The sequence below is a fragment of the Lonchura striata genome, chromosome W (genome assembly GCF_050655825.1).
Source record: "Lonchura striata isolate lonStrDom1 chromosome W, ASM5065582v1, whole genome shotgun sequence".
NCBI lineage: Eukaryota > Metazoa > Chordata > Aves > Passeriformes > Estrildidae > Lonchura > Lonchura striata.
Genome location: NC_140743.1, coordinates 12,797,063 through 12,811,281, shown reverse-complemented (window position 1 = coordinate 12,811,281; position 14,219 = coordinate 12,797,063). Strand labels below are relative to the sequence as shown.

General features: G+C 39.9%; 1 protein-coding gene and 1 pseudogene across 2 annotated transcripts in view; both read left to right on the top strand.

The window, feature by feature from the left end:
• Window positions 1-14,219, top strand: part of LOC146763068 (uncharacterized) — a 286,861-nt pseudogene that overhangs the window by 196,038 nt on the left and 76,604 nt on the right.
• The window catches only part of LOC146763069 (arrestin domain-containing protein 3-like), a 56,981-nt gene that overhangs the window by 36,682 nt on the left and 6,080 nt on the right, over window positions 1-14,219 (top strand). The window contains exons 3-8 of one of the 2 annotated variants that reach the window (XM_085571324.1): window positions 7,066-7,213; window positions 8,443-8,545; window positions 9,003-9,259; window positions 9,675-9,837; window positions 10,661-10,815; window positions 12,414-12,936. In XM_085571324.1, the coding sequence (XP_085427450.1) occupies window positions 7,066-7,213; window positions 8,443-8,545; window positions 9,003-9,259; window positions 9,675-9,837; window positions 10,661-10,815; window positions 12,414-12,470 (883 nt within the window). In that variant the 3' untranslated portion in view covers window positions 12,471-12,936. Of the gene's footprint in view, window positions 1-7,065; window positions 7,214-8,442; window positions 8,546-9,002; window positions 9,260-9,674; window positions 9,838-10,660; window positions 10,816-12,413; window positions 12,937-14,219 lie in introns of those variants that run through there. The other variant, XM_085571325.1, reaches the window with a different exon arrangement.

The window sequence follows — 14,219 nt, the reverse complement described above, 5'->3', positions numbered from 1 at the left end:
GGAGGCCTAACATCAAAGCAGAGCCAACAGTGTTCTGTTAATTCTGGCTGAGTAGCATTTAAGACTTTATATACTCCCTCCATTAATTTCTAGAGAGTGTTAAACCGGGAATCCCCACTTGGCGGTGTTGTAGGAGTTGTAGTTTGGTTATCCGTTATCAGGTTCCTAGCTGTTAAATCCCCAACTATTATAGGATTAGGGCCTACTGCCTGTGTGTCTGCTGGTACAGGCCCTTTCTTTATGGTAAATACGCTCCCTCTGTCTTTTTTTACGTTCCCAATACCGAAAGCCCCATGATCTTCCCACCATCCATCCTGGGTCTGTGGGCTCAGTTATGTTTAAATGCAGAAATTGGCAACTCCCTTTCCACCTGCCCAAGAAGGCGCCACTAGAATCCTTTTGTGGAGGTGTACACCCATAGGGTCCCCATGATACTTTAAGAAATTTATCTCCTGCTGCTTACCAGTCTGAGGCTATTGTTTCACACCCCCAGTACCCACAGAAATATTCTCCAGGGTAATTGCAATACCCCTTTCCTGGGTTTGATGCTGGACACATGTAAAATCCTGCGGTATTAAAATAGGGCTCTACAGGGGCTAGTTTACATAACTGTGGGTAAAAATAGGGGGTTCAGATATTATCTGACTCCGAATTACCCTGCCATCTATTCCGGTTAGCGTCCACTTAAAGGGCTGGTGCAGAGACGGGGAACCCTCCCCTTTATGTATGGTACAAAGCATTAAAATACTTATAATCTGCCAATAAGGGTGGGGTCCTGACCTTGTTTTTACAGCATAATATCCTGTTTTCCCTTTTTGGGTTTGTTGCCTTTTTGGTGTTTCAGAGGCAATCAGACGGGTCGTCAGGGGAACCTAGTACTCGGTTGGCAATAGTTGGAGCATTTCAGCATTATTCTGTCGGTGGGGGGGGGGGGCTGGCTTTTTCCCCTCTGCCTCGCTCGCCGACCCGGTTGCTTCGAGCCGCGAGGTAAATTATCTTCTCGGCAGCAGTGGTACTCGCCTAGGCGTCCTTTCCCCTGCTCCTGCCTAACCTTGTACTGTTCCCTATTTTTATCCTTGACCGGGGGTGGGTCACACGAGATACCCTTTAGTTCCCTCTGACAACACCTTTTTAGAATTTGGGCAACAAATGGAGTGGGTTCGTTAATATGGAAACAAAAGTTTCTTGATGCACTCCTTTGGTGTATATATATATATATATATATATATATTTATTTATATATATATATATATATATATATTTTTTTTTACCAGTTTTCAGACTCCAAACAAATCTACTGATTTTTCAATTTTCTTGATTTTAACACAATTTCTGTTCAGACCCCAGTTGGCGGCTTCCCCCCTTGGCAATGGACCTGCCACCGTTCTTGGCAAATTTTACATGTAAAGTACTTAAAAGGACAACAATCACTATTTACCTTATTACAAATTATCAAATAATCATTAAAATAATTACTAACACATACAAAAGGATAATAATTATAATTTACCTTATTATAAACTACTAAATAATTACTAATAAGTAGGTAATTATATCCCTTTTTGTTCTCTTTTGCGATCGACTTTAAATGATGTACACAGAGTTCATCGATTTTTCTTAATGGTAACCTTCAAATTCCCAGGCTGGCTGTCTACTTTCCACTGGTCATCCGTGGTGGCCGGACTTTTAACTCGACTGGCATGCGTCCACTCTTTTTCGGCCATCCGTATTGCAGTTTTGTAGTCTTCTTTTCTTCTGAAATTTTACTAAAAGTATGAACTACTTTATAGGCATATTTAGAATTAGTAAAAATAGTCCCACTTTTTCCTTTCAATAAATTTAGAGCTTTAAGCACAGCATATAATTTGCATGCTTGGGCTTACCAGCTGGGGCTAAGGGGACTAGATTCTACTGTCTTAAATGTTTTTCTCATCTATTGTCAAGATCTGGCCTTATTTTTGTTTGTTCTTTTATTTGTTGGAGGTAATCATGTGTTAGTTCTGTAATTGGTTCTTTACATAAAAAAAAACTGGGCTGGGTTTTTCAGGCCCATTGTTTCTTAACTTAGGAGAGGAGACTAGGATGCCTTTATACTTTAGGAATCTGGCATCCATTATCTGTCGGCCTTCTGTTGCAAAACTCCATGAATGTTATAGGGAGATAAGATTTTTAGCTCACTTCTAAAGGTTATCTTCCCAGCTTCCTCTACCAGGAGAGCAGCGGCCACTATCGCCTGTAAGCTGCTTTTTTTTTTTTTTTTTTTTTTTTTTTTAAAAGCCTTTCTATTTCTGGTTTCAGTCCTTGCATCCTCTCCTTAGATGTAGGATATTGTCTAATTCTGACAGGTATCTCCGGGTTCCTAATAGTTACTTCAAAGGGTTTAATACTTAATTTTCCTATACTATCAGGGGTGTACCAAACTTCTGGATTAATCTTTTTCTCATCTTCAGCCCGGAGAGGACACAATTTTACTGTCAGTTCTCCCTTATTAATCTCTATCCCTATTTCTAATTCAATCATTAAATCCCTTCCCAGTAAATTATAATCTGCTTCTGGTACTAATAAAAACGACCCAATTCTTAATTTGGAGTTATTTTTAAGAGTACATCCTTGATTATAGGTACTCCAAAGGGTTTCCCTTTGGCTCTAATCACTTGTATTATTTCATTTGAAATCTTACACCCTTGGGGAAGGGTCTGGACGGTTGATCTTTCCGCCCCTGAGTCCACAAGGAACTCATATTCTTGCTGCTGGGGACTTATTTTTAATTTTACCAGGGGCTCTGTTCTTTCTCTTGTCCCCAGCAGATAGAGCCCCTGACACCCTTAATCTTCCCTAAACTGCTTTTCATCAGCCATCCTTTGTCGGCATTCCCGCTTCATATGTTCCTTTTCCCCAAAATAAAAGCAAACAGTTCTATCTCCTCCACCTTGTCTTCCTTCATGCACCTGTCGACCAGCTCCCTTCAAACCTCCTGGGTGACCACCACCCCTTCTCTGGGGAGATTGCCTCTGTCCTTCCCTTACAGCTGCTAACATAATCTTAGACCGCTTCTTGTAGTTCTCATCCTCCCTCCTAACATAAACCTTCTGAGCCTCCCGCAGTAACTCATCCAGCCCCCTTGCTTGCCACCCTTCTAACTTTTCCAACTTCTTTCGAATATCCACCCACGAATTTACCACAAAATGAACTTTCAACAATGTCTCTCCTTCAGGAGTGTTAGGGTCCACCCCTGAATATAACTGAAAGGCTTTTCTCAGCCTCTCCAACCACTCGGTTGGATCTTCATCCTTCTTTTGTTGTTCCTTGAATGCCTTTTGTACATTCTGTCCACGAGGGACAGCCTTCCTTATTCCCTGTATTATTATATTTCGCAAATCGCCCATATGGGTACGGTGTAACGGGTCTTGATTATTTCACTGGGGATTATGTAGGGGCCATTTAATATCTGCTAATGGTCCCTGTTGATGTTCATCATCCCAGATTCTCATGCCCATTTCTCTAATCATTCTTCTTTCTTCTGCAGAAAACAAAATCCTAACATGGATTGCATCTCCTCCCAAGTATAAATATTAGGTCCCAAAAATTGATCCAACCGCTCTGCCACCCCTAAAGGATCTTCTAACAAATGTCCCATTTCCTTTTTAAATTCCCTAACATCCCCTGAGTTTAATGGAACGGATATATATCCTATTCCCAGAATCTGGGCAGGCTGTCCTGGTTGCGCAGCATTCGGGTTAGGCACCATTCCCATTACATGCTCTCTAAGGGGAAATATACCCAATTCTTGCTTTCCCTTTTGTTGGGTCTGGCTTCGGGTTACTCGCCGAGAACCCTCAGGGATATTTTCCTCCAACCTTTCACCTTCCGGTCCCTCATCCTCCGATAATTCTTGGGTGGGTGCCGAGGGACCCGGGTGGTCGATTAGCAAAGGTTCCGGGATGGGGGGGTTTAAAGTTTGTGGCGGTGGAGGTGGCAATGGAAGAGGTGGGGGTGGTGGCGGTATGTATGGAGGGGGAATGCCAGGAGGTAGTTCAATTTCTTTTGTCCTCTTTTTCTTCCTCTCGGTATTGAGAGCAAATAATTTTGCCCTTGTCTCTCCTCTTATCCAGAGGGCTGCATATTCACTTTCTTCGAGATTAAAGGGTTCTTTTGAATTAACGTAGATATTTAAGGCCTGACAGATCCAATCCTCAGAAGACCCAAATACTGGCCAATATAACTGATCCCCTCTTATTTGTTTCCCCCCCCAAACTTCCATGCAGTAATGAGCCATTTTTACTTTATCTTTTCCCTTCCTAGAAGGAAAGGCATTCCATTATTTAATCATTAAGCCTAATGGACTATCCTCTGAAATATGGGGAAGTTTTACAGGGATTCCCCCACCCATGGGTTCAGCAGGCTTGCTTTTCCTCTGACCCATCTTCTGGAGTGCCTTCTAACACACACACACTTGCTTCCCTCAATTCGTGGCCCAGTCCATCGCCGGATATGGGAACCGCACTACTATGAGGTCCGCACTTGCTTGGGGAGTCCAAGATGCTGGCTCCCCTCTCATACACCACACTCGTCACACTCCAGGATCCCCGATCCCCGACCAGGCGGTCCCGTTCTCCCAGAACAGGCCTCCTCCAGACACCAGGTCCTTCGGAAAATACTTACACCATCCAGTGTCTTTGCCCGGGGCTTCGTGCACAAAGATTAAGGGAGTCGCCGGCAGTTCTTTGCTTGCTATCGCATTTTAGGTTCGTCGGTCGGAGTCCGGGGAGGAGTGTCCCCGTAAGGGAACTGTTAAAGCAAAGGCAGTGAGGCGCCTCCTTAGCAAGGCCTCCTCTCCGGGTGTTCCGATCCCAGTCATGGCACCAAATTTGTTATAAATTGAGGCGAATAATTTGATTCAGCCTTTTTAAGATCAATTAATAATTTTATTAATTACAGCAAGCGATAGCAAGCAAAACAGCGCTGGGTGCAGCTGGGGAGTCTGGCTCCGCCAAGAGCTGACAACCTTTCTTCTCTTCAGTCCCTTTTTATCTTGCATAAGTGGGGGTGATGGGTTTCTTTCCACCGTGGTTATCAGTTCTAGCAACAATGGGTTTTACAAGTGGGGGTGGTGGGTCTCCTTCTACTGTGGTTATCAGTTTCAGCAACAATGGGTTTCCACTGCGGTTATCAGTTCCAGCCAGTCCTGCAGAATCTTTCACAATCTTTGTTTATGGTTACCAGTCAAGCCTGCAAATTCCATGTCCCGACTTCCCCCCCTTTTATCCTAATTTCATACTTTTGATGAACAATCAAGTCAATGCAGTTCCTCACAACGCGATACTCACGGCTCCTTTTCCCGCGTGGGTTCTTCGTGCACGTTGATTTTACGAGTGAAAGTTTGCTGCTGCAGCCTTGGAGATTTAGCTCCGAGTTCCGAGAGCTCTGGGCCCGTTTATACCTTTTCCTTAACGTGGCTTTTCGGCTGTTTTCAGTATCTGGTTGGTCCTGTGGAGTTTCTCAGTCCTGTCCGGCCGCTGAAATCAGCGGGGCGCCGCCCGGATTGAGGATAGGGAACTCCCGGATACCCCCAAACCAGGTCACGTAAGGGGTCACCAAGATTGTTATAAATGAGAATTTATTTAGCCAGATTAAAAATAAAAATAATTTTATTAGCGGTCAAATTCTATCTAGCCAGCCACACAGAAACGACAGAGCCGAGCCCGGGAATCGACCCTGGGTGTGCAACAAGGAGTCAGCCTCAGCAGAGGTTTTCTCCTATGCCCACACACCTCCATCCTGGCACAAGCGGTTTTTATAGGGAAAATTCCACCTGAGGCCAAGATTTGAGCAGTTAGTCTTTTCTTCTATTCAGAGTCTATAGGTTAATAAGATTTTCTTTTTTTTGGTGATGAGGAGAAATAATTCCATGTCCGGAGTAGTTGAATTCTTGATGAGAGTTTATGGGAAGGCTGCATTCACATGGATCTGTCTGAGGATTTCCATGATATCCATCTTGGACAATCAGCACTGATGATCATGATTATTAACACCTGGAGCCCAGACATGGCCCATCTCCTGGCCAAGCCACATCCTTTTACTTGTAAATCAGTTTCTAATATACATCCAGTCTCGCCTGTAAAGGGGGGGGGGGGGGGGGAACTAATACGACGGTCATGATTTAACAAATATCCAATATTACATATTTCATACGAGGAAATGCGCAAATTATATTTATTACACATAACAGGTTGTATAAAGTTACCGTGACTTGTGAGTCTTTTGCAATTATACTTATTTACATTCTAGGCCACATGGTTTCCCCTCCCCCACCCAGCCTGTGGCTGGGCAGGGGAGAGTCTACACTCTCCAACAATCAGAACTAAACAGACAGTTCTCCTGGGAGTTCTTGCTTTTAACCCCCTGTGTTCTCAGAGGCGTGTCCATACCCTTAGTGGTCACTCCAGGTGCTAATATCTAAACCTGACCATTGATTGGTTTGACCCTCTTCTTCCTGAGAAAATTCTCTTCTGTGTCAAACCACGACATATATACATGATATTTGCCTTTTAATTGTGAGAGTCAACCATCGCATTACTCATCTATCACAATAAGGTCCCAGTTAAGTGGCTGCTCTCATGAGCAAAGGCTCACCCATGGCAGAAGAAGCAGGACAGGGATGGGCTCTGGCGGCGGCAGCAGCTAATTCTCCCCCCCCCCGCCCCCCACCCGAGTTTGAGCAGCAATCAATCGTCCTACTCTGAGAGAGCAAGAGAGAGATAGAAGCTGCACCAAACCCCTTCCCTCAGCCCAAATCTTGAGATATCTCTGCCCTTTCCAGGAGAATGCTGGCTCAGCCAAGATAGTAAAGCCATCTGCACTCCTCCCCCTTCTCTGTGGTTACTTCTTCTGTTTCTCTTAAGTACCAGTCCATTATTCATAGCAACAAAATGGGAGGAAATTCCCTAAGAGAAAGGAACAAAAGGAAAAATCATAAAACCCCAACAACATACTAATTCCAAATCTGACCAGTTGCACTGGAATGAGAGAAAACCTTTACTCAACTTTGACCTTTGTCCTGCACAGACCACTTGCTACCTCATTCGAAGGCAGACACGGCAGTGTGCGGTATTGGGTGAAAGCTGAATTGAATAGGCCTTGGCTTCTACCAGTAAAATTAAAGAAGGAATTTACAGTCTTTGAACATATAGATATCAACACTCCTTCGTTACTGGTAAGAACTGACAGAACTACTCATTCTTTTTCTTGCATAAAAATAATGAAGTATAATAACTGAAACAATGTCAGCATGCAACTTTACCTAATATGTATTTGCTAGTTTAAGTACAGCTTTTCTAAGTATTATATCAGTTTAACAACTCTTTAACTGCTGGTATTTTGAAGGCTAGGTTATCCTGTACTTGGAGTTGCTTGATCTTTACAAGACGTAAAATGCATTTGTCGGTCTAAACTGATACTACCAAATTGTAGACTCTCAGTAAGGAAGAAAATTTGGTGACCTGGCCCTCTTAAATTATAAATAAAGAATAATCTATAAAGGAACAATGCAATGCTTAATATTTTAGTGAGGGACTGCTAACTTAAAAATGCAAAGTAAAAAATTTACTGCAGTGCACAACTGATAATTTCCATATGGATAGTTGAGGAGGAAATTATCGCAATTCTGTATAATCTTTTTCTGAAATATCATTTTATTAAAATAACTTTAATATCAGAACTGCTCTCAGTGAGGATTTGATTTCAGTCTGGTCTAAAAATCTTTTATTTTATCCCCTTCTCAAATTCTAATCTAGAGGGGAAAGAAAATCAGAAGACCATTGAAACAGATTTCTTGTGTGTATGGATGAAAAATCAGCTTGCAAAGGGACCTTGTAAAAACTCCATGAAAATCGAAGGTCTCTCATTTGACTTTAGTGGGCTTTGGATCAAGCCCTAAATCCTGGTGTTGTATAAAATAAGTCTTTTTAACATAGATGAAACAGGATTATTCAGAAACTGAGGAAATAGCAGGAGTAAAGATTACAGTAGTTTAGCTTAGTTATTTTGCTTTGGAAATGCAGCATAATGGAAAGTGTGAAGATGTTCTAATTTGCTGTTAGTTAAATGAAAAGCTCTGCAGCATTATGTTGGGATGTGTAGGCTATGAAGCATTTTGTTTTAAGCTATACAGTATTTTATTTTAGTATTGTTTTAATTGTGGCTGTAGTATGGAGGATCACAGAAAAAGCAATACGAATACACCAGTGGAATTAGGACAAACATTGTATCTGCATAATGTTGTTTAAACTGCTTGAGGCTTTTCCTATTAAAGCAGTTTTGTTTATCAAAATATGTAATAATAAGCACATTATGAAAATTATTATTTTCCTGTGTTGGTTTAAATACCCGACGAGATTAATGGAGCTCCTAATTTGATGGACAATACTTTTCTTCTTCTTGCAGTCACCCCAAGCAGGCACAAAAGAAAAGACTCTATGTTGTTGGCTTTGTACCTCAGGCCCAATATCTTTAAGTGCCAAAATTGAAAGAAAGGGCTACACCCCAGGTATGTGACCCTATAATCAATTCTGTGTGGTTTTCCTTCTTTTTAAAGCTGGAGTCTGTACTACTGTTTTTACATAAATGAAACATTAAGGATATTTGTACCACATTGCTCTGCATTTAGCAATCTTCTCTGCATACCCTGTTAACTAAGACAGCACTACTTGTATCTCTAGATGATTCAATGACCGCATCTGTTAGACTGGCATGTTTTGGGTGTTAGACTGGTAATTTTTTTGAATATGTTGTTTTCTTTTTCCTTTCAGAACAGCTGATGGGGATCTTGTTTCTATTAGCATCAGTGCATGTTTTTTTTTTTCAGGTAGAGCAGTGAGAGCAGCATTGTTATAACAGTATAAAGAATGTGAATGTTTGCTTAAGCTGCCTTGTAAATGTAAAGAGAAATTGAAATTCTGGTGTTTTTTGTTGAGTTTTTTTGTGTTTTTTCCTTTTTGTTTCAGGTGAATCAATTCAGATCTTTGCTGAGATTGAGAATTGTTCTTCCCGTATGGTGGTGCCAAAGGCAACCATTTACCAAACGCAGGCATTCTATGCCAAAGGGAAAATTAAGGAAGTCAGACAGCTTGTTGCCAACCTCTGTGGGGAATCCTTGTCATCTGGCAAAACAGAAACCTGGAATGGCAAACAGTTGAAAATTCCACCTGTTTCCCCTTCAATCCTTGACTGTAGTATAATCCGTGTGGAGTATTCACTGATGGTATGTGGGGCAGTCTGTTTCACTCGCAAGAATGAGTAGCTTCCAACATGCCATAAAAATTTCTAGCACAGCATTTTGTGATGATTAGTTATGAAAGAAATACATGTTCTGGTATTAGTGTCATGACAGGAGGTCTGGTAAGTAAATTTAGTTTAAATCATGCAAGTTCTTAAAGCAGCTGTCTGTCAACTAAGCAAGCATTTAATGAGTAAACTGCATTTCCATGTGAGGGGTCATGTTAAGACTCTTCTTAACTTGAAGAGCTCATGTCTCCATAGGGGCATGGACTCTAAAAGGGGCTATTCAAAACAAGCTCCTCATGAAAACTTTTAAAGAAAGATAACTTAGCCTAATACTTATGAAATGCTGATAAAACCCCACATTTTAATAATATACTTGTTTCATTTTTCTGCAGGTATATGTTGATATTCCAGGAGCTGTGGATTTGTTCCTTAACTTACCACTCGTCATTGGTACCATTCCTCTACATCCAGTTGGTAGCAGAACATCAAGCGTAAGCAGCCAGGGTAGCATGAACATGAATTGGCTTGGTCTGACTCTGCCTGAAAGACTAGAAGGTAGCATGATAATACAAATCCCAGTCAATTCACTACTCTCTTGATTTTTGTCTGCTTTATTCATTGCAGTCTTGTTAACAGAGTCAAATTGCATCCTTTTATAATAAAGCCCATAGGAAATCCATTGTGGATGTTTTCTTGCCACCTGCTTGTTCTGTGTAGAGCAGGAGATATTTTTTTCCCCTCCCTGCCTTTCTGTCTCTAGGACAGGTGGTGAAATCTAGCTCCTCTGGAAAGTAGCAGAAATAAAAGCACAGGATACCATTGTATCTATGCATAACTTCATTACTTCCACTTCCAGTATCTCAATTGCATCCTTGGTTATAAGGCATTGCAACCCATAATAGCAGTTTCTGGGCTTTCTCATCAGCCTGAGTAGCCAAGGCTTTGTGAAAAGATAATATTCTTTTCTATGGGAGATTTCTCATGGCCAAAGAAAGAATTATGTATTTCCTTCCTTCTCTTTTTGCATATTTAATATCTTGCTTTTTTAAAGTGCAAATCCCAGACCTGGAGACTTCTGGAGTACAGAGAACTGCAATGTTCTGTCATTTCTACCTGTACAGAGAATAAATTATCTTTGGTCTGCTTTAAATTTTAAGGGGATAATTCAGCCACAATAAACAATGGTCAGCCTGTCTTTGAATATAAGCTTAATATCAAAATAAAACAAAATAATCTTCCTTTTTTGTTTAGCAATTTTTAAGTCATTGTTTATCTGCTGGTGAATCTTTCAGTGGTTGAAGTTTAATATTTGTCATGTTGTATATTTTGTCATGCATAAGAACTTGCTGTTTGAACTGTATGTACTTTCTCCCTCCAGCACCTCCTAGCTATGCAGAAGTGGTCACAGAGGAAAACAGACAGTCTGGCCTTGCACCTGTAGCTGCTTTTGATGATTTTCAGAGAGCACTGCAGGGACCATTACTTGCATACATCCAGGAGTTTCGTTTTCTGCCTCCTCCCCTATATTCAGAAGTAGGTATATCTGTCAGACTATGATGATTTATATATTGTTTGTGGCTGATTTTTTTTTTGTCTGATGGAACAAGTTTAGAAACCTGGTTCTCCTTCCTAAAATTGGAAGAAACCATCAAAATTATGAACATGGTTTTGAGGAGGAGTTTTGTTTGTTTGCAAGATGCAGATTACTTGCATCATAAGTTTTCCATGCCTGTTTTACAGCATGGTATACCCTTTTTATAATTTTTTAAATTTTATTTTTACGTGAACTCTGCAACCTTAAATTTAAAAGGTGCTCCATGAGGTGCCTTGGCTTCTCCATCATGCTATTTCCAGGAGCTGCCGACCAGGGAGGTAATTCTTCTTGGCAGCACTCTTCCCTAGTCTAATACTTTCTGGAAATTTTCAAAGTGCTGTTGCCATTTTAGAAACATAATTTTTAAAAATTTGTGTATTAAAAATAAGGTTTCAACTCTTTCACCTTTTCTGCTTCCTAACATTTTATAGCAACCACTAATCTGTTTTGCCTGCATGTGTGTTTAAATTCTATGAATGTAGGCCTTTCAGAAGTTTAATGTAGAAAAGTTTTCTGAAATACACAGTTCTTCAGTTCTTCAACACTTTTGGACTTCACAGAACTAAAAATGCAGCAACTGAATAACCATGAATGAGATGCAAATTTCAAAGCTTTTCATGTTGTTGTTTTTTTTTTCTTTTTCAATAAAAATAAGTGATATAGGACAAATTAAAAAAGAAGTGTCCTCTGGCCAAATTTTGTCTGAATTGATCCACTTTAGGAAAATAGCATTATGTAGCACGACATTCCCCCCCCCCCCCGCCCCGGCTTGAAATGCAAAAACAAAGGTCTATATGAAGTTAACTGATTCATTGTTGTCTAAAAGATGCAATGTATGTGTAAACTATTATTACATCTAGTTTTTGAGACCTAAGTTAGCAAGCTTGTACCCTTTATTTCTCCTGTAGAGAGGAAGAAGAGGTAAGGTTTCGAACACATGAACTTTTTGAAATATCCCATAGGATATTTGAGTATTAACTACTTTAATTTAAAAGTAGAATGATTTTTTATTGATAAATTTCTGCCATTTCAAGAAAAACTTCTTCGCTTCTCTCAAGTAAATATTTCTTAAATTATGTTTCCAGTGATATGTGTCATCATCTTTTTTGTATATATCAGATAATTCAAAAGACTTCTGTGTGAGTAAAGGAGAAAAAAAAATTTATAGCAGTTATTCATGCTTATTCTTAAATTGCCATCAACCTGTAGTTTAAAGTCTTCCACTGGATCTAGTATTTCTATTACTGTTTATCTAAAGTTTTGTCTAACTAGAAGTTTTTCAGTTATTTCAATAACCCTTGGACTGGAAATGCCACATATCAATATAATTGTCTTAAACTTGTGAATTTTGATTTTTATTCCTAGCAATTGATGCTGAAATGCACTGAGTTGTCATGGCTTTTATTTTTTGAGGTGTTTTTTTTTGTTTTGTTTTTTGTTTTGGTTTGGTTTTTTTGTTCTGGGTTTATTTGGTCAATTGTTTGGTTGGGTTTTTTGTTGTTGTTGTTTTGGGGTTATTTCTTTTTCTTTTTGTTAGATTAATCCAAACCCAGATCAGCCCACAGATGAGATACCATCTTGCCCCTCTTGTTGAAGGAATCCATAAAAAGCTGTTTTGACTTGGGTTTTGAATCACACCTTCTGTGTTGAAGATCAAGGTGTCATAGTGGAGACTTGCTTTTAAAGGAAATGGTATTGCTCTTGCCTGTATGGTGAATAAATGAAAAGAACCTGTGATCATGCTTTGACACCTACAGCACAACATAGGACTGCTCCGCATGCTTGAAAACCTGCATCCCCCTCCATTAAATAGTGGCACATACTAGGAGAAACCTTATTAGCGTGCACTCAGGTGTTTCAAAACATTCAAACCATGTTGTAATGTTGTAAGAGAGAAATGGCTGCTTTCTATGATTCTATGAAAATTTGCACATGATTATTACTTATGTTATACAGTTAAGTGTCACTACAACTTATTCTCATTTGTGATGGACTGCTGTTACCAACCCCTCCCCAATTGTTTGTAATCTGCACAACAAGGAACAAAAGACAGCTTTACCAAAAAAAAAAAAAAAAAAATTATATATTATATAAAGGCTGACAAAAGCCCTGACTATTTCTTTTCTTTTAATTTGATGTAGCCTGGACTTTGCCTGCATATGCACATGCTCAAAATTGTCCTAGTAGGCTGATCCTGTATCACCTCTTCAGGTTGGATCCTATTGTAGATTTATTTACGAGCATTACATGCCTTCAAAGTCAATCCTTGCTGTATGTTTTGCAGCCAACTGTAGTAGACAAGCAACAGATAGGTGGGGGAAGAGAGAACAGAAGGAAACTAATGAGACATAATCAAGATTGTATACCTTCTTGATTTCTTAAAATAATTTGTTGCCTTTCTGCTTTTATTGCAAAGCAGTGTTTTGTTACAGACTGCCTAAAGATCACTTAATCTCAGGTGAATTTATCACTTGCCAAACTGCTAGAATGATATTTGGTTTATGTTGCACTTTTATATTTGTGTTTTGGTTTTGTTCTTTGAGGGGGATTTTGAACAGGGACATGCACAAAATTTACAAAGTGAAAGCAGCACCAGCAGACACTAGCAAAGTGTGAAAAGGCGATAATCATATGCTGTCCACGGTTCACAGGCAAATATAATCTCAACTATTAGGGATAGGAAGGAGAAGGTTTGTTGGTTGGTTTGTGTTTGGTTTTATTTAAATAATATGTAGTTCCCTCATCATCAAAAATTATATATAAAATGAGTCTCTAGTAGAAAGTGTATTTCAGATTGCAAGAAAAAATTGAACTATGGCAACTAAGCAGCAGTTCAGTTTGCCCATTTGGTATTATCTTCAGGGTTTATGATACTCTGACACAGAATCATATAACACCAGATTGGAAGGGAGCTCAAGGATTATCTGGTCCAACCTTTCTTGGCAAAAACATGGTCTAGACAAGATGCCCTAGTACACCTAAAAAGTGTCCAATGTTGGGGAATCTGCCACTTCCCTGGGGAGATTATTCCAATGGCTAATTGTTCTCATTGTGAAAATTTGTTCTCTCATGTCCAATTGGAATCTCCTGAGGAGTAACTTGTACCTATTACCCCTTGTCTTTTCCATGTGACTCCTTGTAAAAAGGAAGTCTCCATCTTCTTTGTAGCCACCCTTTAAATACTGGAACATGGCGATATGGTCTCCCCTTAGCATTCTTTTCTCAAGGCTGAACAAACTCAGTTCTTTCAGCCTTTCTTCACATGGGACCTTCCCAGTCCTTGAATCATCTCTGTGGCCCTTCTCTGGACCCTCTCCATCATGCCCACATCTTCTTTTGTATA